The following is an 18,431-nucleotide window of genomic DNA, read 5'->3' as shown; positions in this document are numbered from 1 at the left end:
TGTACCTGCCTGGGCAACCTTCCAAAGAGATGATCTCTGGTAGGCTGCTTGGGATCAACTGGACCAGCGCTTTTTTCACAGGGATTCTAAAGCAAGAGCATCACAGCATTACTTGGACTGCAAAGGCAAGGGTCCCAGGCCCATTCAGGCCCATTCAATCGTACTCGCCAAGAAGAGAGGCCTTGAATGCCCACTGTAAGAGTGAGAAGACTCTCTGATGGGGGAGTCAAGACTCCCCTGTATTTATAAGTGATTCCAGGAGGCTTTCTCCACGACTCAGTTTCCCCTTCTTTGGGGACATAAGCTTTTTCTTTCATTCCTCCTGCTTCTCCAGTTCACTTTGCTTTCTGCTTCATTACGTAGTGTGGAGGCCCGTATTTTGTGCTGTGAATTCTCTGGGCTCTTTGGGTGCTGTGATTCCAACAGATTTTTCTCAACAGATCTGCAGGCACTAGCGAAATACAACCCCTAAATGTGTCTAGATGGGAGTGACTATTAAAGAGAACGGGGCCCTAGATTGGGCCATTTTCGCCTCGACAAGCGGCTGCTGAGGTCCCTGCCCCAAGTTCCTTGCAGGCCTCAGGCTCAAGGGCAGGGCCGGGGCAGGGCCGGGGCAGGGCCGTCCATCCCAGCGTCGGATGCTTGCAGTCCGTCGCCTGCCCTCGGGCTACATTTCCAGCCTCGCTTGGGGCTCCTCCTCCGCCCCCACCCCCGGGAGCCCTGCAGAGCTCCGATCTGCACGGCTGGCAGGCTGAGGTCCAGCCGCCCCTCCGTAGGGCTGGGCGGTGCCACGGCAAGCCCTCTCTGCCCCTCTCCCTACCCTCAACTCGCTGCCATTTGAATTCCCCTGTCGACTCCTGGGTGGAGGCCGCAGGAGGAGGGCTCCGGCGCCCCTCTCGGGCGGTGCGGCGCGGCACGGCGCCGGCCGGCGGTGCAGTCGCGTGCTCGCCGCTAGCGAAGCCATTGGCTCGGCGCAGTCACCCCACGCGGGGCTGCTGCTGCGGCCTCCGCGGATTGGCGCGCGGGCGGGCACCCACCGGGGCGCGCGCGGACGGGTGCGTGCTGCCCGGGCTGCACGGAAGCCCACCGACTCTAGGGTGGGCTCTCCCTCTTCTTCCTGATCACCCCTCCCCCTATCCCTGCGATGCCAGTGTTGCTTTGGCTGCCGCAGCCAGCCACAGTCCCCGATACCCAGGACCAAAGAAAGGGCGCGAAAGGCGCGCTCCCTGCTCGGGCGCCCGCCCCGACCGCCGCCCTTCGCCTCACACTGCAGCATTTCGCGCTCTCGCGCCGCTCGTGCTCCCTCCTGCATCATTTGCATGTCCCAGGATTTTGGCCAATCAGGACTCGTCTCTCCCGAAGCGGATGGTTCTTGCCTGAGAGGAAAGGGAGTGGCTGGCGGCGCATGCGCCGCGTTGGCCGACTTGAACCGAGGCTTTTATTGCTGTAGTTTATTTCCACCCCCTTCCCTCCTGTTCTCTCCCTCTCTTTCTTTTTTTTCCGCCCTAGCTGGGGCTGTGTTGGAGGAGAGGAAGAAAGAGAGACGGAGGATTGCATTTATTCCTTACGCTTCTGGAACTTGCTATCAGCAAGACTAGTTAAGCTGTTGCACCTTTTTAAATCCTGCAAAAAATTCCAACTCTTTCCTGGCAATTTTTGATTAAAAGCTGCCTTCTTGAAATTAATTTTTTCCCAGGAGAGAGATGTCTTATCAGGGGAAGAAAAATATTCCACGCATCACGGTGAGTTTGGTACTTGGGAAATTGCGGTCGGCCAGCAACCTTTTGTGGCACAGAACATCTCAGCATTTTTTTTTTCAAAGGAGGGGGAGGAAAAGGGACCCAACTTTTTCCCCCCTGTTGCTGAAGACGGCGATTGTGGTGGTGGGAGATGCAATCATATAGAAATATAAGCCACATGATTTGTGAGGCATTAAAATAGGAGCGTGGGTGCACTCCGGTCTTCCAGGGTAGCGCGCCAGAGCCTCTGTATCCTTTTATTGTCAGTGAGATGCTGCAGTGCTGGCCTGCGGGGTGTAGTAAGCAAATGGATGCCAGATTGAATATGCATGGTTGAAGCTGGGATATTGTTCTTTGGGCTTTGTGCTGCGAGGCTGGACTCCAGGAGCTGGATGGAGAGATGGGAAATGGATTCATCTTGTGTGTCCCCCCCCCAATAAAGCGCTTTCTGGAGCTTTCCTCCGGTTCCTTAGAAAAAGGAGCGGGTTTCAGCCTGGCCGTGTAATGACAGCGGCGGGATGCTGAAAGGGCAGGATGTACCAGGATGTTGTGGAAACGGGAAGGAAAAACGGATGCGGTGATGAGCAGAGAAGGGTGGGGGCCAGGCGTGGGCTTTTTGTTGATCATGGACCGGTTTTTGGTGGCGCTTTTCGCTTCCTCGCCCTCCGGTTCCGGGCTGGAATCCTGGCAGGGCTCTGCGCTCGCTTTCTTGTGTCTTTCTGCCCCTTCTGCAGCCAGGGAGGCGTCCGTGTTGGCGCATACAAAGCGGTCTGGGAGGGTAGGCGTTGGGGACAGCGCCGAGCTCCGGGAGGTAATGGCGCTGTGCGTCGCGCGGAGCAGATGGCCTGTCCCGGCCTCGGCCAGACAATGATCACGGCGGCCGGAGGTGTCCGTGCAGTTATGGGATTTGGGGCGGTTAGTTTGTAAATCAGTAGAAAAACATCTCCGCGATGAACTGGCGATGCTTAAGCCATGAACGCAGGTTCTTACTTCCACCGCGCCCATCCTCGCTCCATCTATTCCTGGAAAAAATTTCGCCAGTCGTAGTTCTGTACTTCCCCAAATGAAATCCTGGGGAGGGAGGGTGGAACGCGAGGGAAATTCATTGTTATATAATGATGTGCAATTGCAATTGGTCAGCTGATTGCTGGGTAGAACCCAGGGCTGAGGTAGAGAGCGAAGGAATCTGATGAAAAGTGTAGATGTGCGGGACTGGATGTGAGGGCGCGCTTTTGCTCTGGTTTCCTCCTTAGCCGGGGGCACCTCGGCTTCCCCTGGATGCACCAGGGCACACCCATCCGCAAGAGCGAGATGTGGAAACAAATGCCCAGGGGAGGGAGCGTGTGCTGAAGAGGAATTTATAGGCTGAACAGGGCTGCTCTACAGCGAGGGTGGGTACTAGTTTTCTCTAGAAGGCCAAAGACCCAACCGAGATCCCAAAGGGCCGCGCGCCGGGACCCAACGTTCTGTGTTCTCTGGTGGGAGGAAGGAGTCTGGAGAGTAGGGGTGGAGAGCAGATTTGCTGCCAGCCTCAAGAAATCTGCTGTCTTTGTGAATGAAAAAGGCAGTTTCGGTTTGACAGTGTGGGGAGGAAAAAAAAAGCAAACAAGACCGATTTTTAAAAGAGCGCCCCCTCTACCCTTAAAAAAAATCGGGTCGCATTGTGGAGGGACCTGTATAGCATGGTTTTCCTCCTTCCATCATCAGGGCCAGCCTCTTATGTAAGGAGCCTTTTGGAAGGCACTGGAATGAACAGGGCTGTGATGTTTTATTTTTTTCTTGGTGTGATGTTGGCTGAGGAATTCGCAGTGATGGCTGGGACAGGTACTGCAGTGAATGAGCAGGTCTTCTCCTTGCCTCCTTGGCAGGATTTATCCTGTCAAAGCTGCATCCTGAGGGGGAGATCTATGTAGATAGGAAAGTGTACTGGGCCAGGTGACCTTGGGCAAGTGACTTAACTGCTCTGTGCCTCGGTTTCTCTATGTGTCAGGGGGTTATGAATCTGGCTCCATCCACCTCACTGATTTGTTTTGAGGCTTTGGTGACATGGTGTACGAGATGGGGTTTTGTAAAGGTTCTTACCTTTACCTTATACAAGTGCAAAAATCGTTGACTGTTTTAGTCCCATTAACTTTCCAAAGTCTACAGCAGGATGAAGTGTATAGAATTTAAATGACCTTAATGTTTTTTTAAAAAATTTATGTTAAAGAAACAATGAATACGTTGTAAATCCACAGGTGTACTTTTGTGTAAAAAAAAACCCTTCCTGGGACTCTTGTAGTTTATATATTTTTAATTACTGATTTGTTAAAATATTTTCTTTGGTAGGTGCTAAATATAAATAGCACTTACTGAGAGTGTTGTTTTGTAACAATTTTGAGTTAATCATTATCAAGATGAATGCCATTCCTTTGAAATATTTTGCTTGTTAAGAGGGCAATCTATGGCTTAGCTTGGAACATTTCAAACCATTATGGAATAGCACAGGTGTGTAACCGTCAACCGTATGACTTGAACATTCTATTCCATCAGCAGCCTTTAGGATAGAGATAACTCACAATGTAACATTTTCATTGCATTCCTGGCCCTCATGTGCTGCTTATCATGTATATATTTTCTCACTAATTGTATTTTAAGTGTATCAATACTTTATGATGGTCACAGATTTTAGGACTTGCCATCTCCTCTACTTTATCGTAACAGTTTACCTTTTCCTTAACAGACTAATAGTTAACAGAGTGCATACTTGAAGTGTTTTTTTCTCTCTTTGCTACAATCACCATGATTTACCTCAAAATGAAGTGCAGATATAATGAACATGCTGAACTGAAAACTTGTGGAACCAAGCGTGTTTGTTTTGCATTTGCCATGACAACAGACTTTTGGTTAATTTTTCCCGACACAAAGCTTGCCAAAAATTGACTTCCCTAAATGTGGGTGTATTTTTTTAAAATTAAGTTTAGCCTAAAGCCATTTAAAAATTATTGTCTTTTGAAAAGAGGGTTTGGGGTTGGTTGGTTTTTAAAATCTGTGATAAGCTTTGAGCTTTACCAGTATGTTCTGACTCAGGTGATGAATAGGTTACCATAGACAGGCTCACCAAGGTCACTGAACCTTTCCAAAATTGGCTGATTTTGAGCATCACTGGAATAGTGAAAATGTGTCCCTTAGCTCATTTGTCTTAGCACCAGAGTTCCTCATGGGTCAGGAATGCATGGTGACTGTATTACGTTTTTGTTTCAGAGTGATCGTCTTCTGATCAAAGGAGGTAAAATTGTTAATGATGACCAGTCATTCTATGCAGACATATACATGGAAGATGGGTTGATCAAGTAAGTGTAACTCATTATATAGAAGAATTCGTGAACTTTCCAGTGTCCCCAAGCATTTCCTACAATTCACACACATACTAAACTTCAGTGACATCAAAGAGTGACTTAGTATCTGTTTAAACCCATTTTGATTGGTAGTAATTAGTGAATTTGAAAACTCAGATTTAGAGAATTCGAAGCCACAATTAAATGCACACCCATTTCCTTACGCATTATGTAATTTACTATTTTTAACTCAGGTGACACAACATGTTCTTGTTGCCAGCTCAAATGCTTAAGGATCTATGGAGTAGATTAAAGGTTTTCCTAGAATGTAGTTGTTTCCACGGCTTGCCCAAATGAAGGACACAAATGTGAATTATATCCTCTTCCATAAAGATAGCACATCTGCTTTATGAATCAAGAATCTAAGTGGTTGGGGCCAAAGGACAACAAATTAATTACCAAGTAATAGGCAAATGACTGCCTCATCTGGGAGAATTTCAGGTTTTGCTTTCTTAAGTGCCAACAAACACCAGTAAGGCGGCCCTTGCGTTTATTGAGTATCATGTCACTAACGACAGGGTGGTTGCTTCAGTAGGGCATTTTGGATTCTGGAGGGTTAAGTGAGCTGAGTACATGCCAGGATCCTTGTGCCCTTACGCCTGGGACCGCTTGGAGGGCTCCAGAGGAGTAGCACATCTGTTTAAAGACAAACACCACTGTAAATGATACCTTTTGAATAAGCAGCATTCATCAAGTACTGCAGCAAACTGGTCCTGAGGAGAGGAAAACTGCAGTGGATGTGTCTGTTGCTTGGAAACTCACTCCCTGATTTATGAACCTAAACTAGGTCGTACCATTTCCACACTTAATGTTTTTTCCATGTGTGTTTGCCTATGATAGTCTTGCTCCAGGGGCTCACATACCATGACTTGCCTGTCCCGTTTTCCCTCGGTTAGACAGCAGCGTGATCTGGTCCAGCAAAGGACACTGGCCTAGAAGTGATCAGGCCTGGGTGCTATATTTATTGTCACTAATTTGTTTTTGAACTTTATTAACTTCTTGATTACTTTTCCCTTAAAAAAACTGGTAGAAAGATGTAGCAGAGATTAAAAAAATAAAATTGGAAATGAATTCGTGTCTCTCAACACAATGACTATTACTTTTCTGTCTTGTGTCTGAGCTGCTAATGCCATGCTTCCAAATTTTTGAATCATTTTAATCATAGTGTTCACTTTTATTTGTTTTTTTCCTTCCCCCCTATTTTCTCTATCTTACAAAGGATCCGATCAAGAGTGCATGTTTGTAAAGTACAACCAGGTCTGGAGGAAATTGCTGTAGGATAATGATTTCAACTGTGTGTTTATAGAGAAAGTATAATGGCACTTGATGTGAATTTCTTGGGGCCTCATTATCACTTGATCTTAGGGGTTTTGATTGGGCCTCTGAGGCCTTATTTGACTTATTTTCTAGTAAGTGCCTCGTTGCTCTTAGTTAAGGGTATGGAGTGGGGAGTGCACATATATTGTGAATAATTACGGTAACTGGAAAAGACTAGGGAACATAGGGAAGGATGGGTTAGGGCCTGTGGACGTGTCTTTCAGATTTCATTCAATTTGGGGGCATTTCATTGACCACCATTGTCCCATCTTCTCCCTTTATTTAGGCAAATAGGAGAAAACCTGATTGTGCCAGGAGGCGTGAAGACCATTGAGGCCCATTCCAGGATGGTGATTCCCGGTGGGATTGACGTCCATACCCGCTTCCAGATGCCCGAGCAGGGAATGACTTCGGCTGACGACTTCTTTCAAGGCACCAAGGCAGCCCTGGCTGGTGGAACCACCATGATCAGTAAGACAGCTTAAAATAACAATATTAGCGCTTGGGAATCTTCCTCATGGGCAAATGAGTCTGTGTTGTTTGACTCTCTCCTTCTAGAAGCTGCTGAACTGAGCAGTGGATTGATCTGTCGCCTGAGGCAGCAGGGGGTGGGAGGACCAGGCAGTTGTCCTGTGTTCTCACTTGCATTTTCTGTGCAGCTCTGATTTCTGCGGTGGAACTTGAGAATACGCATCCAGAGAACTGTGGTAGGGTAACAGGAGTGGCTTCTGGCTTTCTCTGCTTGAGAACTTTTAGGCAGAAGTCAACTTGAAAATGGGATTTGATTGTGGCCACTTTGCAAACACAGCATTTGGAATAATCTTCAAAGCTATCAGTTTTGAGCTTTTGCTCAAAAGTATTTGATTCTGGTTTCTCAAGAATTCCTGGGGGCTCATCTTCTCAGAAAGAGGATGGGGTGCAGCAGATGTCGAACCAGGAATCTCTATTCCACTGATAAGAAAATCAGATGGGGGTGATTCTTCCTGGCCTGGATTTGACATAAATGGAATTGGGCAGTCTTGCTTGGAGAAGAACCCATAGATAATATTGATTGTTGTTTGGGTGAAGTTGCTCCCACCAACAGCCAGTTGCTCTTCATATTTTGCTTTGAAGGATTTATGCTTTTCATTCCGCCAAATCTGAAGTATATTTCCTGGGGTCATAACACACTTTAGGAGTTTGGTTGTGAGTGGTTGGTTTCCAACGTGTTTACTGATTGTCCCTTTGACAAATAGCATCGTGTTTTTCAGGAGGTAGGCGAGCTACACAGTGGGCCAGCTGGGACATATTTAAGAAAAAAAGCAAGAGTGAAAGTCAACATACAATCTGTCTTAAAAACTAACAGGTCAATTCAGAAAGGGGTCAAAGTCAAAAGAACTTAGCTATTTATGCTTTAGAGAAACCTGTTTTAACTGGTTGTTTTTCAGAATGATGGTCTCTTTACCTGTGACTACAGGGTCTCTTTTCCATCTCCCACCTGGAAGAACGTTGCCCTGCCATCCTCGCCTCGCCTGAACTCCCCTCCCCTTTGAATCCCATACCCACCTCCGAGTGCGGGTTGTCTCAGCCCTGGTCTTTCATGTGTCTGAAGGATCAGGGACTGCGGTCCTGTTTCAGCTTTCTCATCCCTGCCCTTCTAAAGAGCTTCCATGTGGAAGCCTTAGTATTTCTTTCTTGCTGCACATACTGCTTTCTAACCTTGTAGGGGAGTTCTCAAGGGGGCCTCACTTGCATCTTGGGACGCTGGCCTAGTGGGAAAGCCTGCTGTTTAGTCAGCACTGTCTGTAAGGATGCACTTATCACCCCTGTACATTTCTGTCCCTCCTCTGAGCCAACTGGGGAGGCACACTAGAAAAGCACTGAGTGTCAACCTGCAAGGTCAAGTCAAGGTTCTAGTCTCCCTCTGGTGTGGAGTTCAGATGAGGTCCCTGTAGGCCCCTACATTGGTCACGGAGTGTTCATAAGCCACAGGTGACATTTCCTGAATGAGTGGTCAGCAAGGTCTGCTGTGGGGGGGAGTTGCTGGGCCGGAGCTTCTGTGGCAGAAATGTCCCCAGCCAGGAGCTGGCAGTCCTGGTCTCTCTCCATCACCAACTTGCTGTGTGAGCTTGGCAAGTCACCTCAGTTCCTTGGGCGTTAGCTGCTCATTGGCACAATGAAGGATTTGCATTAGATGACCCTGGATGTCCTTTCCAGCTCTCACTTTGACGAGTCACTGAGCCCTGAGGCAGAGTTTGTTTACCTCTAATAAAATGCATTCTGTTTAACGGGTACAGAAAGGCCCTGTTTTTTCTTGGATGCACGTGAAAGACCCCTTAGTCTGTTCTCTCTGTCATTCTGGAATGTGCTTCTGCTTCTCACACTTGACCCATTCTTTACCTCCTTCCTGCTTCTTGTTCCTTTGTGCCTTCCCTTCCCTTCCCTTCCCTTCCACCTTCACCAGGTGGGCACATCCCTCCTTGCTGATGCTGTGACTTTCTCTTTGGCCTTCTTTCTCAGTGGCTGTGTGCTTCTTTTCCTTCATTCCAGGGTGTTCCTTCTGGGCAAGGACTAGGGACATCCCCACAAGTCCAGCACCTAGCCCAGGGACTGGAATAGTCAGCAGATGGCCTAATGGCAGATGGGAATGAAGGAGAAGAGAAAACTCAGGCTCCCTGCCCTGCTCAGTCAGGCCGAATACGATTGCATGCAGTCAGTTGGGCTAAAGAGTAGGGGGATTGAATGAGCAAACTCTGAACAATGAAAGTCATCAAGGGTGGCAGGGACCGTGGTCGTAGTGGTCATCCTAAACTCCACTGCCTTTACAACCAGAGAAAAATGTTGACTGCTCTTACAAATGACCCCCGTGGTTACTGGCCTCTATAGAATTCCTACTAATCTGCCCTCCCCTCGGGAGCTAAGTGGTAATAATGCAGATGAGGAAATCAGAGTTTTTCTCGGCTGGCTGGTTATACTTTGTGCATTGCTGTAAGTGAGTGTGTGGCCTGGGCACGCTTTTCAGAGAGGGAGCGTTGCAAAGAGGAAGAGCTAGCTTAAGGTGACTTCATTGGTATCTACGGTCTGTTCTATCTGCTCTTGCGATGAAATCGGAGGTTCTCTAATGAGTATTGAAGCCACAGGTGCAAACTTGCAGAAACAAGCCATTGAAGTCAATTGGTATAACAAAGCCTGCACCTCCTTCCATTTTTCTGGGTTTCTCCAAGCCTTGTATGTCACCTGCCCCCTGCTATGTGTTTCTCAGGTCATAGGACCTGGAGGCTACATTTCTGTCTGAAATGACCCCGTCTTTCAGAGGAAAATGCAGCCGAATGTTCCCAGTTTAAAAATGGAGGTGACATGCCAGCAGCAGAAAATAATATTATTGCCGTTAAACAGAGCCTTCCACTGGGACTTGCATACGAGATCTTTGTGTGAGGCACTCAGCGTGGGCGGAAGGAACGCCCTCTGCCCTTTCCGTCCAGCGAGGGGTGGGCACAGGCTCCACATGAGCTCTGCAGGCACCATCCAGCCTGGCTGAAGGGTCCTGAGGTGGCAGGGGTGCTGCTTGCGGAAACCTCTGCTGGCTTCCCAGCGGTGTTGTGATCATTTTTGTTAAGACCCCAGAGTCTCTGGGAAGCAGATAGGAACAGCTCTCTCCATGTGAGAGAGGGGAAGACCGAGGCCAGAGGGAAGGGCCCAACTCGCCAACGTGTACCCTGTGTTTCAGTGTGGAACACTGCTGCTCCGGCCCCCCCACCAGGAGCTGGACGACTTACTCGACTTTACACCTCAGTTGCCTCGACTGCAAGATGCGGGACGTCATTTCAGATAGTGACGTGGAGGCATCAGAGCAGCACCAGCCATAGTAATGAGCACTCAGATGTGGTCTTTCGTGTCATTCATATAACCTGATGTGCCAGCAACCTCTCTTCTCTGCAGACACCCCCTGCCACTGGATCTCTACCGAGCCAAAGAAAAGAGACTCCAGCTGCAGGAGGGTCTGACCTGAACATTTGCTGGGAGCAGGGCTTCTCTGAGCACCATCAGCAGGCTGTACCACGTGTCACCTGGGTGTATCCAGAAATATTCAGCTTCCTGGGCCCCACCCAACCCGTCAAAGTAGAAAGAGAGAGTCTGCTGGAGGGACCTGTGATTTTGCATTTGAATCTGGTGATTGTTTGAAAGTACAGACCCTGGGGGTCCACACCAGCTCTTTGGAGCCCTGGGCCAGAGGCAAGAGCCTGTCATTTCTGCTAACCCAAATTCAAGGCTTTCCCTCAGAGGTACGGAACCCCAGGCACAGCAGACTGAGGGGGCTTCTTCTCCCCTTGGGTGTGACCCAGCAGGGATCAGGATGGGCCTGGAACCCAAAGAAGATGAGGACAGATTGCTGTTGCCACGCTGGAAAGGGCCCTTGTTCCTCCTGACCTCTGGACTTGTTATTCCCTCACTGGGTGTGGTTCCTGGGTGTGCCTCAGGCCTTCCTGCAGCCCTCCCGGGCGAACTCGCCATTCTTCCCACTCCTGCCTCTCTCTGGTGCACAAGCACCGGGAGGCAGCATTGCCTTGGCAGCTTGATCCCACAGAGTCACCCTTGGCTCAACTGGATCAGTTCGTCTCTGTGTTCTCTCTTGCACCCATTTCTTTACTGCCCCTGATTCAGACCTCTGTCTTCTCCTCATCTTCTGAGCAGTCTCACCAGTGCCCCCATATCCGGCCTCTGCTGCCTGGGCTCTTTCTCGGGTGCAGCATGTCTGTCTGTCCTCGGAGGCCCCTGACCCCCGTGGTTCCTCTTGCTCAGAGAATACAGCCCAGTGCAGAGCCCTCCGTCACGTGCCCCAGTCCTGCTGCTCAGCCTGTACGCACACTGTCACCTCGGTCAGGCACGCCCTGCCGTTCTTTCCTCTGTCCAGCCTGGGTATCCCCTCTGTCCTTAAGCCCCTGCTCAGCTCCTTTCACTGAAGTGTACTGTTACTTCTTGGCACCTTGGCAAACATTGGGCTCTTATCCCATGACCCTTGTGACATTCTTCCGGTGTTACAGTTTGATCAAGTCTCTTCTGTCTCTTTGGTTTCAATATTCCCCTCCCACCCAGCCATGCCACCCGCGAGTTGCCCCATTACTGCCTGCTGTTGGACAGGGGGATGGACAGATAGATACCTACACTAACAAGGACTTGGTTTTCTGCTTCATCTGACTGATGCCAGAAGACATCAGAAGACTGAGACTCCTGGGGCTGGAGGAGGATGTACAGTCTGGTGTGCTAATTGTGTTTGCTGTCTCTTCACCAGTAGCCTCGTTTCTGTTGCAGCAGCTGGGGGAGAGAGGCAGGAGGGGAAAGCCCAGATCCCAAGCATCAGCTTGAGGCTGGGGATGGGAACTGCTCCCTCCATCTGGATTGTCTTGGAAGGCGGTGGGGATAGCAGCTCTTGCCCTGAGTGCACAGGGTCAGATCCATTGGAGAGTGGCCCTGAGCATGGGGGCAGACTCAGTGGTCATTCCCAGACCCTTGGGGCTTATCCCAGCTTCTCTGGAGAGCCTTGCCCGGAGGCAGGCAGCCTGAGCCCAGGCGAGGTCATGCCCGGGTGCCCTGCTGGCTGGGCTGCCCTGAGAGACGTGGCTCCATGTCCCTGTGGCACAGCCACTGCTCCTCATTTTCCATCCATGTGGCATTTGTGTTTGCTGCCTGCTTCTGACGAGTACACGTGTGTGAACACACACACACACTATAATATGAATGTGTCTGTAATTGATACTTTGATTATTCCCTTCGCATCATTCATTTGACTCGGGTTAGAAAATGTTTACAAAATAGCCCGACCACATCAGACTACAGTTTCAAAGTCCAGGACCAGAGTTGTCACCACAAAATCTACCCGTGGCCTGGCGATTAGAAAGCCACGCTATATCCGATGGCTCTTGGTGTAGGCTCTCTGTCTCCTCCTGGGCCCTCTCCCTGGGCTCCACGTGGGTGGGGCCACACATGATTTGACGTGTGTCAAATCCTCAAAGGATTTGACAGTCCTTTGAGGGCCTGCTGCGAGCCAGGGGACACCATGGGACTTGGGATGACAGGGCCCGCTCAGGTGTTTCTGTCCAAATGGCAACCACAAGTGGCTGGCCTGGGAGAATCTGTCTACTCCCTGGGACACTTTGGGCTGGTCTCCTAACACCTGGTGCCAAGCAGAATGCAGGAAGAAAGTGATAAAATGGTGCAGCTGGAGAAATAGCACAGCTGTTCCAGAGGCCCAGCGTGCGCATGTCCTAAGTGCCTTTCTCAGGATGGAGGCTGCTGCCGTGGGCTCTACACACCAGCCTCCTAGCCGGTAGCACTGAAGGTCTGCTAGGCCCTCCCAGAGGAGGAACAGTCCTGTGTGGGTTGCTCGTCCCTGCCTATGTCGTGGATATTGTAGCAGTTACCCCAATCTCCCCAGGGTTTCTCGCCTGGCTTCTGGCAGTGAGAGAGCCGGTAGTGCAGAGAACCACCTGGCCCCAGAGGGGGTGAGCCCGTTCTCTCGGCAGATGGTATCTGCATGCCCCCTTCTCCAGTTCTGACTCAGCCCTGAGGGGTGGGCACAGAGGCTGGGGTACCGGCATGCGCCCAGAGACCGTCCTGACCTTCTAGTGAGTGGGATGTGCAGACTGTTGGGATCTTCCTGCCGGTCCTGTTGCCCAGAGTGGCAGCCGGAGCCAGGAGAGGCTGTGAGGGAAGGGGAGTCGTGGGGCTCCACAGAGTCTTCAGGCATGAGGGGCGGTCTTTCGGTGGTTAGCATTCCACGGGCTCAGGAGTCCGAGTGGCTACATAAGAGCTTGCATGACACACAGACATCCAGGGATGCTCACATTCTGGGTCCTGGCTGAGTGTGTTGGGCAGAGACTTCTGGATTTCCATGTTTATAGGCCTCCTGAGCACGTGGAAGCCACCCACGCTGGCTGCCTGAGAAGCAGCTGCATGAGCCTCGACTGGACCTCATCCCTGTTGCTCCTACTTTCGATGGCTTTCACGTCGTTCTGGGGCCACTCTTTCACATGAAATCTTGGGGCCCCTCTACCTGGCAGGGAAGACTGGTGAAGGCAGAGCGGCTCTGCCTGCGGTGTGGGCTGCAGCAAGCCCGGAGCATTGCTCCCTCTCTCCCCATCTTCCCGTCTGGCAGTACTTCCTGGGATTCCTAGGGCTTGGGGAAGCACCGCCGCTGGGAAGCCCCCATCCCCTCCCTCCCTGCCCCCCCCCCTTGCTTCCCATCCCTCCAAGCAGCCGTCCTGCCTGACTCTGGGTTGAGTGGTAGGAAAAGGGTGTTGAGTAAGGAGGAGCTCACCCACGTAGTCACTTAAGAAAACTCCTCACAACCACACTGTAACTTCCGTGGTTTTGTTTAACATACCTCCTTTTGTCCAAGACAGGAACCAGGACAGAACACTCTTTTCACTTCCCCTGCCTGGGTTTGCTTTGCTTTTCGTGAAAGCCCGTAGCAGCTGAATATTCTTTCTTTAAAAAATCAAAGGTTATGAATTTTTCAAGGAAAATGACTGTCTTGGGAGTGGTTGGCGAGGCCGCTTGCATTTTCCACCCCCTCCATTTGAGGCTCTCTCTCCTTCTTCCCTTTCTCCCTCTTTGAGCTGATCTCCCTGTTTCTTCCCTGGAAAATGATTATTTATTTCTTTGGGTTTTGAGGGCTCTGTCTCTGACTTGCTGCTGCTGTTGGGTGAAGCCATTAACCCAAATTCCTTGCTTTTAGTGTGTCTTAACTGCCATGGTAATGATACAGGGGCACTGTAGTGAGTAGAAATTAGAGTTCCTTCTGGTTAACCCCATTTGGGAGGCAGCTTGCTTTGAATGTGACTAAATGTTCCCCTAATGACAGAGAGGGTGCGGTGGGGGCTGGGTCTCTGTGGCTGAGGCTGACCCTGGTAGAAGGGATTTTGCAATGAGCCAGGGCAGTAGTTACAAACCTCAAGTGCACACTAAAATCCCCAGGGGAGTTTTCATAAAACACCAAGACCAGAGCTTTTGACTTCATTGTTCATTGTGGGCCTGGGCTCTGGTAGCTGTAAGCTTCTTGGGTAGGGGTCCCCAACTTCCAGGCCATGGACTGGTCTGGGCCGGGCCTGTTAGGAATTGGGCCGCACAGCACAAGGTGAGCTTGAATGTAATGCTCTTGAATTATCCAGAACCTCCTCCCCCCTCCCCCCCAGCTCATGGAAACATTATCTTCCTTGAAACCGGTCTCTGGTGCCGAAAAGGTTGGGGACTGCTGTAGGGGACAGCCAGGGTTACGAGCTGTGGGTCTAGATGTTAGTTTCCCCAGGTGGACTTCTGCTGGAGCTGAGTGGATGTCTGCCGAGGTTTTCGAAAATGCCTTCCATCCCCTGCTGTGTCTGGTCCTCTTTTTGAAGGGAAGGGGACTGATTCCCTGGTTCTGACCTGGGCCCGTGGATTCTGCCCCCAGGTGCCCTCCAGAAGCTGTGAAGCAGGGTGGGTAGAGCTAATGCCACCGAAAAGGGGCTCCTCCCTCAGTTGCTGTTTTTGGTGTCCTGAGGTTTCACTTGGCCAGAGTGCACTTTGGTTAGGACTTGGAGTTCGTGGGATGAGAGGTGGTGAGCAGGAAGAGAGTGAGAGGGGCCCAGTGCAGCCGGGGTGGGAGTGCGTCCCTGCCCTGTGGGCCACCTGCTGTGCGGGCTTCCCTGAGAGAACCCACTGGCCTTTAGGTTGAAGCGACAGTGTTTATGACCTAATCTCCCACTAATGATAGGTCAGAACTGGAGCCCTTCCTTGTGGGGAGCCTGTGAGGGAATATCAAAAGAGCCTGGTAATCACACAGAATCGCAGGCTCTTCGGGCAGCCCGTGCTTGGATCTTCTGTCCGGCTTCTGTCCCAGCTGGGAGAAAGTCACCGGCTGTGCTTCGTGGCCAAGGAGCACTCCAAGGCTCAGGAGATGTATGTTTAGTTTCTCTTTCTAGTACTTTTTGCCCAAGTGGGACCATGTGATATATTTCTAGGTGGAGAGTTCCACATTATAAAATGGAGACAATAGGTTTCTATTTCTTAGGGTTGGGTGAAGAGTAAGTGACCTTGTTTGTACCATGCTGTGTAAAAATGATTATTGCGACTCTTCTGGTGCTTGTGTGAATCTATCTGCATATCTGTCTGTCTCAATTATTATTCGGTCTATTACCTATATCTAATTTATCACCTATCTTACCAATCTGTACATTTAGCTATCTAAGCTACTCTGTTGTATATCCAAAAATATGTCTTTCTGACCTAGTATCTGTCTGTCTGTCTGTCTGTCTAGTTGTTCATTTATCTCCTGATCCAAGGGCACAGCACAGGCTGATCCAAACAGCTTTTCTCCCTTCGCCGCCGCTTGGCGAGGCCAGGAAGGGGGTTCCGGGTGCGCTCCATCTTCAGTGCCCTGTAACGGTGTTTGTGGTTTGAACTCAGCAGGAAAAGCAGCTCTGTCTGAGAAGGTTCTTAACACACAAAAATAAAAATTTTACTTTTCACTGTTTTCCCTCCCATTAATCACTGGAGAATTTGAGGCCTAAATTTCTTGACTGTGTACCCAGTGCTGCAGATGCAAAGCGATGTCACCGGGAAACCGCTCATCAAGTGAATCACTTGTTCTAGATTTGGGTTTTCCGCCAGAAAATGAATTCAGATGAGACCAGCCAACTTTATCATTGGTCACTGGCATGCCGCGGAGGGCCCAGCCCCTCTGGTTCTCCTAGGGGGTTCACTGTGGTCCCTTTAAAGAGGCCTGCCTTCCTCTGGGAGCCTGTCCCAGCATTTCCCCTGGCCGGGGCTCATTTCTCTGGCAGCACTGGTGACAAATTCTTCCCTGAGGGTATGTAAGCTGGGAAGCGTTCAGTCCTCCAGGGCCCAGCACTCAGAAGCTGTGGGGACAGTGCTGGCGGAATGCAGGATGAGGGTCTCTTTCCTCTGGCCAGGGTGAGTTCCTCATCCCTGGCTGTGTGGGACGTCTTGGAGGGGAAAGGCCTGGCCCCTGACCTGTTCTTGACAGCCTGGCAGGGACACACGGCTGGCTGCTTGTACTTTGACGTTCACATCCCCTGCTCTTCTATTCAGCCGCAGTTGCTATTATCCTGTGGTTGTGCCCTGGTGTAGTAGCTATACAGATGGGGGGGTGGAGGGAGGGTGTGAAGACGCAGGCAGAGCACACCCATCATCCTTAAGGCAAGGAGATGGTCAAGGCAAGGAGACAGTTGAATTAGAAAACTGTGCCCTTCTGGTTGACAGATGTTGGGGGGCCACTCTGAGCCCAGGGAAAGGGGTGGACTTACTCTTTTGGAGCAAATGCAACTTTTGCTTCAGAGTTTTAAGTGAAACCTGAGTGTCACAGCTTGGGCTCAGTATCAGTGGTTTAAAGTGTTATTTTATACCATTAGACAGGGGCTTAGCTCTGTAAGTAGGATGGGTATTTAAGTTCCTCTCAAAAAGTGTCCAGGTGCACTTTTTGAGAGTGAAAACGTGTAGTCCTCATTTTGCTGGCACATCGGGGCTGTCCCAGGGAAGCCCAGTTACTCAGCATTCTTCTTCCTCTCGGGCTTGTGCTGACTTCGCTTGTCCTCTTATGAGCTTAGAAAGGTGGTGGCATAGTGGCTGCTCTCTGGACCCATCCACTGACCTGCAAGAAATCGTAGCAAGGTTCTGCATGACTCCCCTCTGCACGTAGGTGGTCATATGAAAGGTCATTTAAGGGAGAAGGGAATTGATGCTGTGTTTTTGAGGATCTGTGAGCAGCATACGCCCTGGACACACTGCATCTAATCCTGTGTCACTCCTGGAGATAGGTGAGCTTCTCCTTGTGCCACGTGTGAGGAAGTGGGAAACTTGGAGAAGCCAGGTGACTCACCTAAAGCTGCAGAGTTAGCTGTAAGAGTTAGGCCTGGAATTCTGATCCAAGCTCTGGGCCGATGCACGTGCAGATCGTAGGACAAAGGAGCCCTGTTTGCTTTTTAATTAAAAAGTGTGCTTGTGAATGCTGTAGTGTACCCTGCACTGTGCCAGGTGCTTCACAGTCATCCCAGGTGCATCCCAGGTTCCCCACCTGGAATTTGCAATCAGGTGGTGGGCTTAGATGCATGCCCCAGACGCGGAAAGATTTTGGTGTTCGAGCTTTATCCTGCCCTTTGAGCCAACTTTTAACAGAAAAGATGGTTTTCTGTAAGCTAAAGGAAGACAGTGGTCAGAGAGTGGACTTTTTGCTAAGCAGGAGTCTGTGCCCAGTGCGGGAAGGTGCTCACGGAGATGACCATGGTGTTTTGAGCATCTCTGGTCTCCCAGCAGAAGTGTTCCACTGCTGACCTTGTGTCCCTGCCTCCCTGGGGCGTTTGGAGAACAAACATCAGGAGTAGCTGATGTCATGCATTCATCAACTGAACTTAATCTCTCTTCCGGGAGGCCTGGGAGCCCTTTTCCACAAGGGCCAGGTTGTGCCGAGCTCTGTCATGCAAGCGGCTTCAAAGGCCTTCGTGCCTGGGTCTCATCTTTCATCAGGGTTCGTTAGGCTCCATGTCTGGTAGGGGAACACCTCGGGCAGATGGCAGATTTTTGAGGAGGCACAGGGACAGGGAGGAAAATCAGAGTTTCTCAGAGTTGGGTCTGCTCCTCTGTACACTGTTTTTCCCCTGATGGAGATAATCCAAGGGGGAGCATGAGGTGTAACGGAAAGAATTTGAGGCCTGAACTTGTTGACGACACAGCTTTGCAGAGCTGGGAATTGGGAGACCTTAGTCCGCGTCTCTGTTCCGCTGCTCCTTCGCTCAGGCACGGCGCCCCACGTCTCTGTCTTGGTTTTGTCACTTGTCAGGAGGGCTTGGGTCAGCCTTTCTGGCCTAATGAGGTTGCTGTAAGGATTCAGGGAGATGGTAGGTAGGACAGGTTACCTGTGTGGGGTGGGAGGTTTGGGTCCTTCAGCCTAGTTTTCTTCCTGACGGTCAAAACTTTTGTGTCATTTGTGTATTTTGTGTCATTAATTTCACCAACCCTCTCATTTCAG

General features: G+C 50.4%; 1 protein-coding gene across 2 annotated transcripts in view; it reads left to right on the top strand.

Annotated features, from left to right (window-relative positions):
• Nucleotides 1–18,431, top strand: part of DPYSL2 (dihydropyrimidinase like 2) — a 105,495-nt gene that overhangs the window by 33,209 nt on the left and 53,855 nt on the right. The window contains exons 1-3 of one of the 2 annotated variants that reach the window (XM_037038643.1): nt 1,403–1,742; nt 4,983–5,071; nt 6,720–6,904. In XM_037038643.1, the coding sequence (XP_036894538.1) occupies nt 1,704–1,742; nt 4,983–5,071; nt 6,720–6,904 (313 nt within the window). In that variant the 5' untranslated portion in view covers nt 1,403–1,703. Of the gene's footprint in view, nt 1–1,402; nt 1,743–4,982; nt 5,072–6,719; nt 6,905–18,431 lie in introns of those variants that run through there. The other variant, XM_037038642.1, reaches the window with a different exon arrangement.

This window comes from Sturnira hondurensis, unplaced genomic scaffold (genome assembly GCF_014824575.4).
Source record: "Sturnira hondurensis isolate 20B ecotype Veracruz unplaced genomic scaffold, ASM1482457v3 Scaffold0024805, whole genome shotgun sequence".
Classification (NCBI taxonomy): Eukaryota; Metazoa; Chordata; class Mammalia; order Chiroptera; family Phyllostomidae; genus Sturnira; species Sturnira hondurensis.
This window is presented reverse-complemented; position numbering and strand designations above follow the sequence as displayed.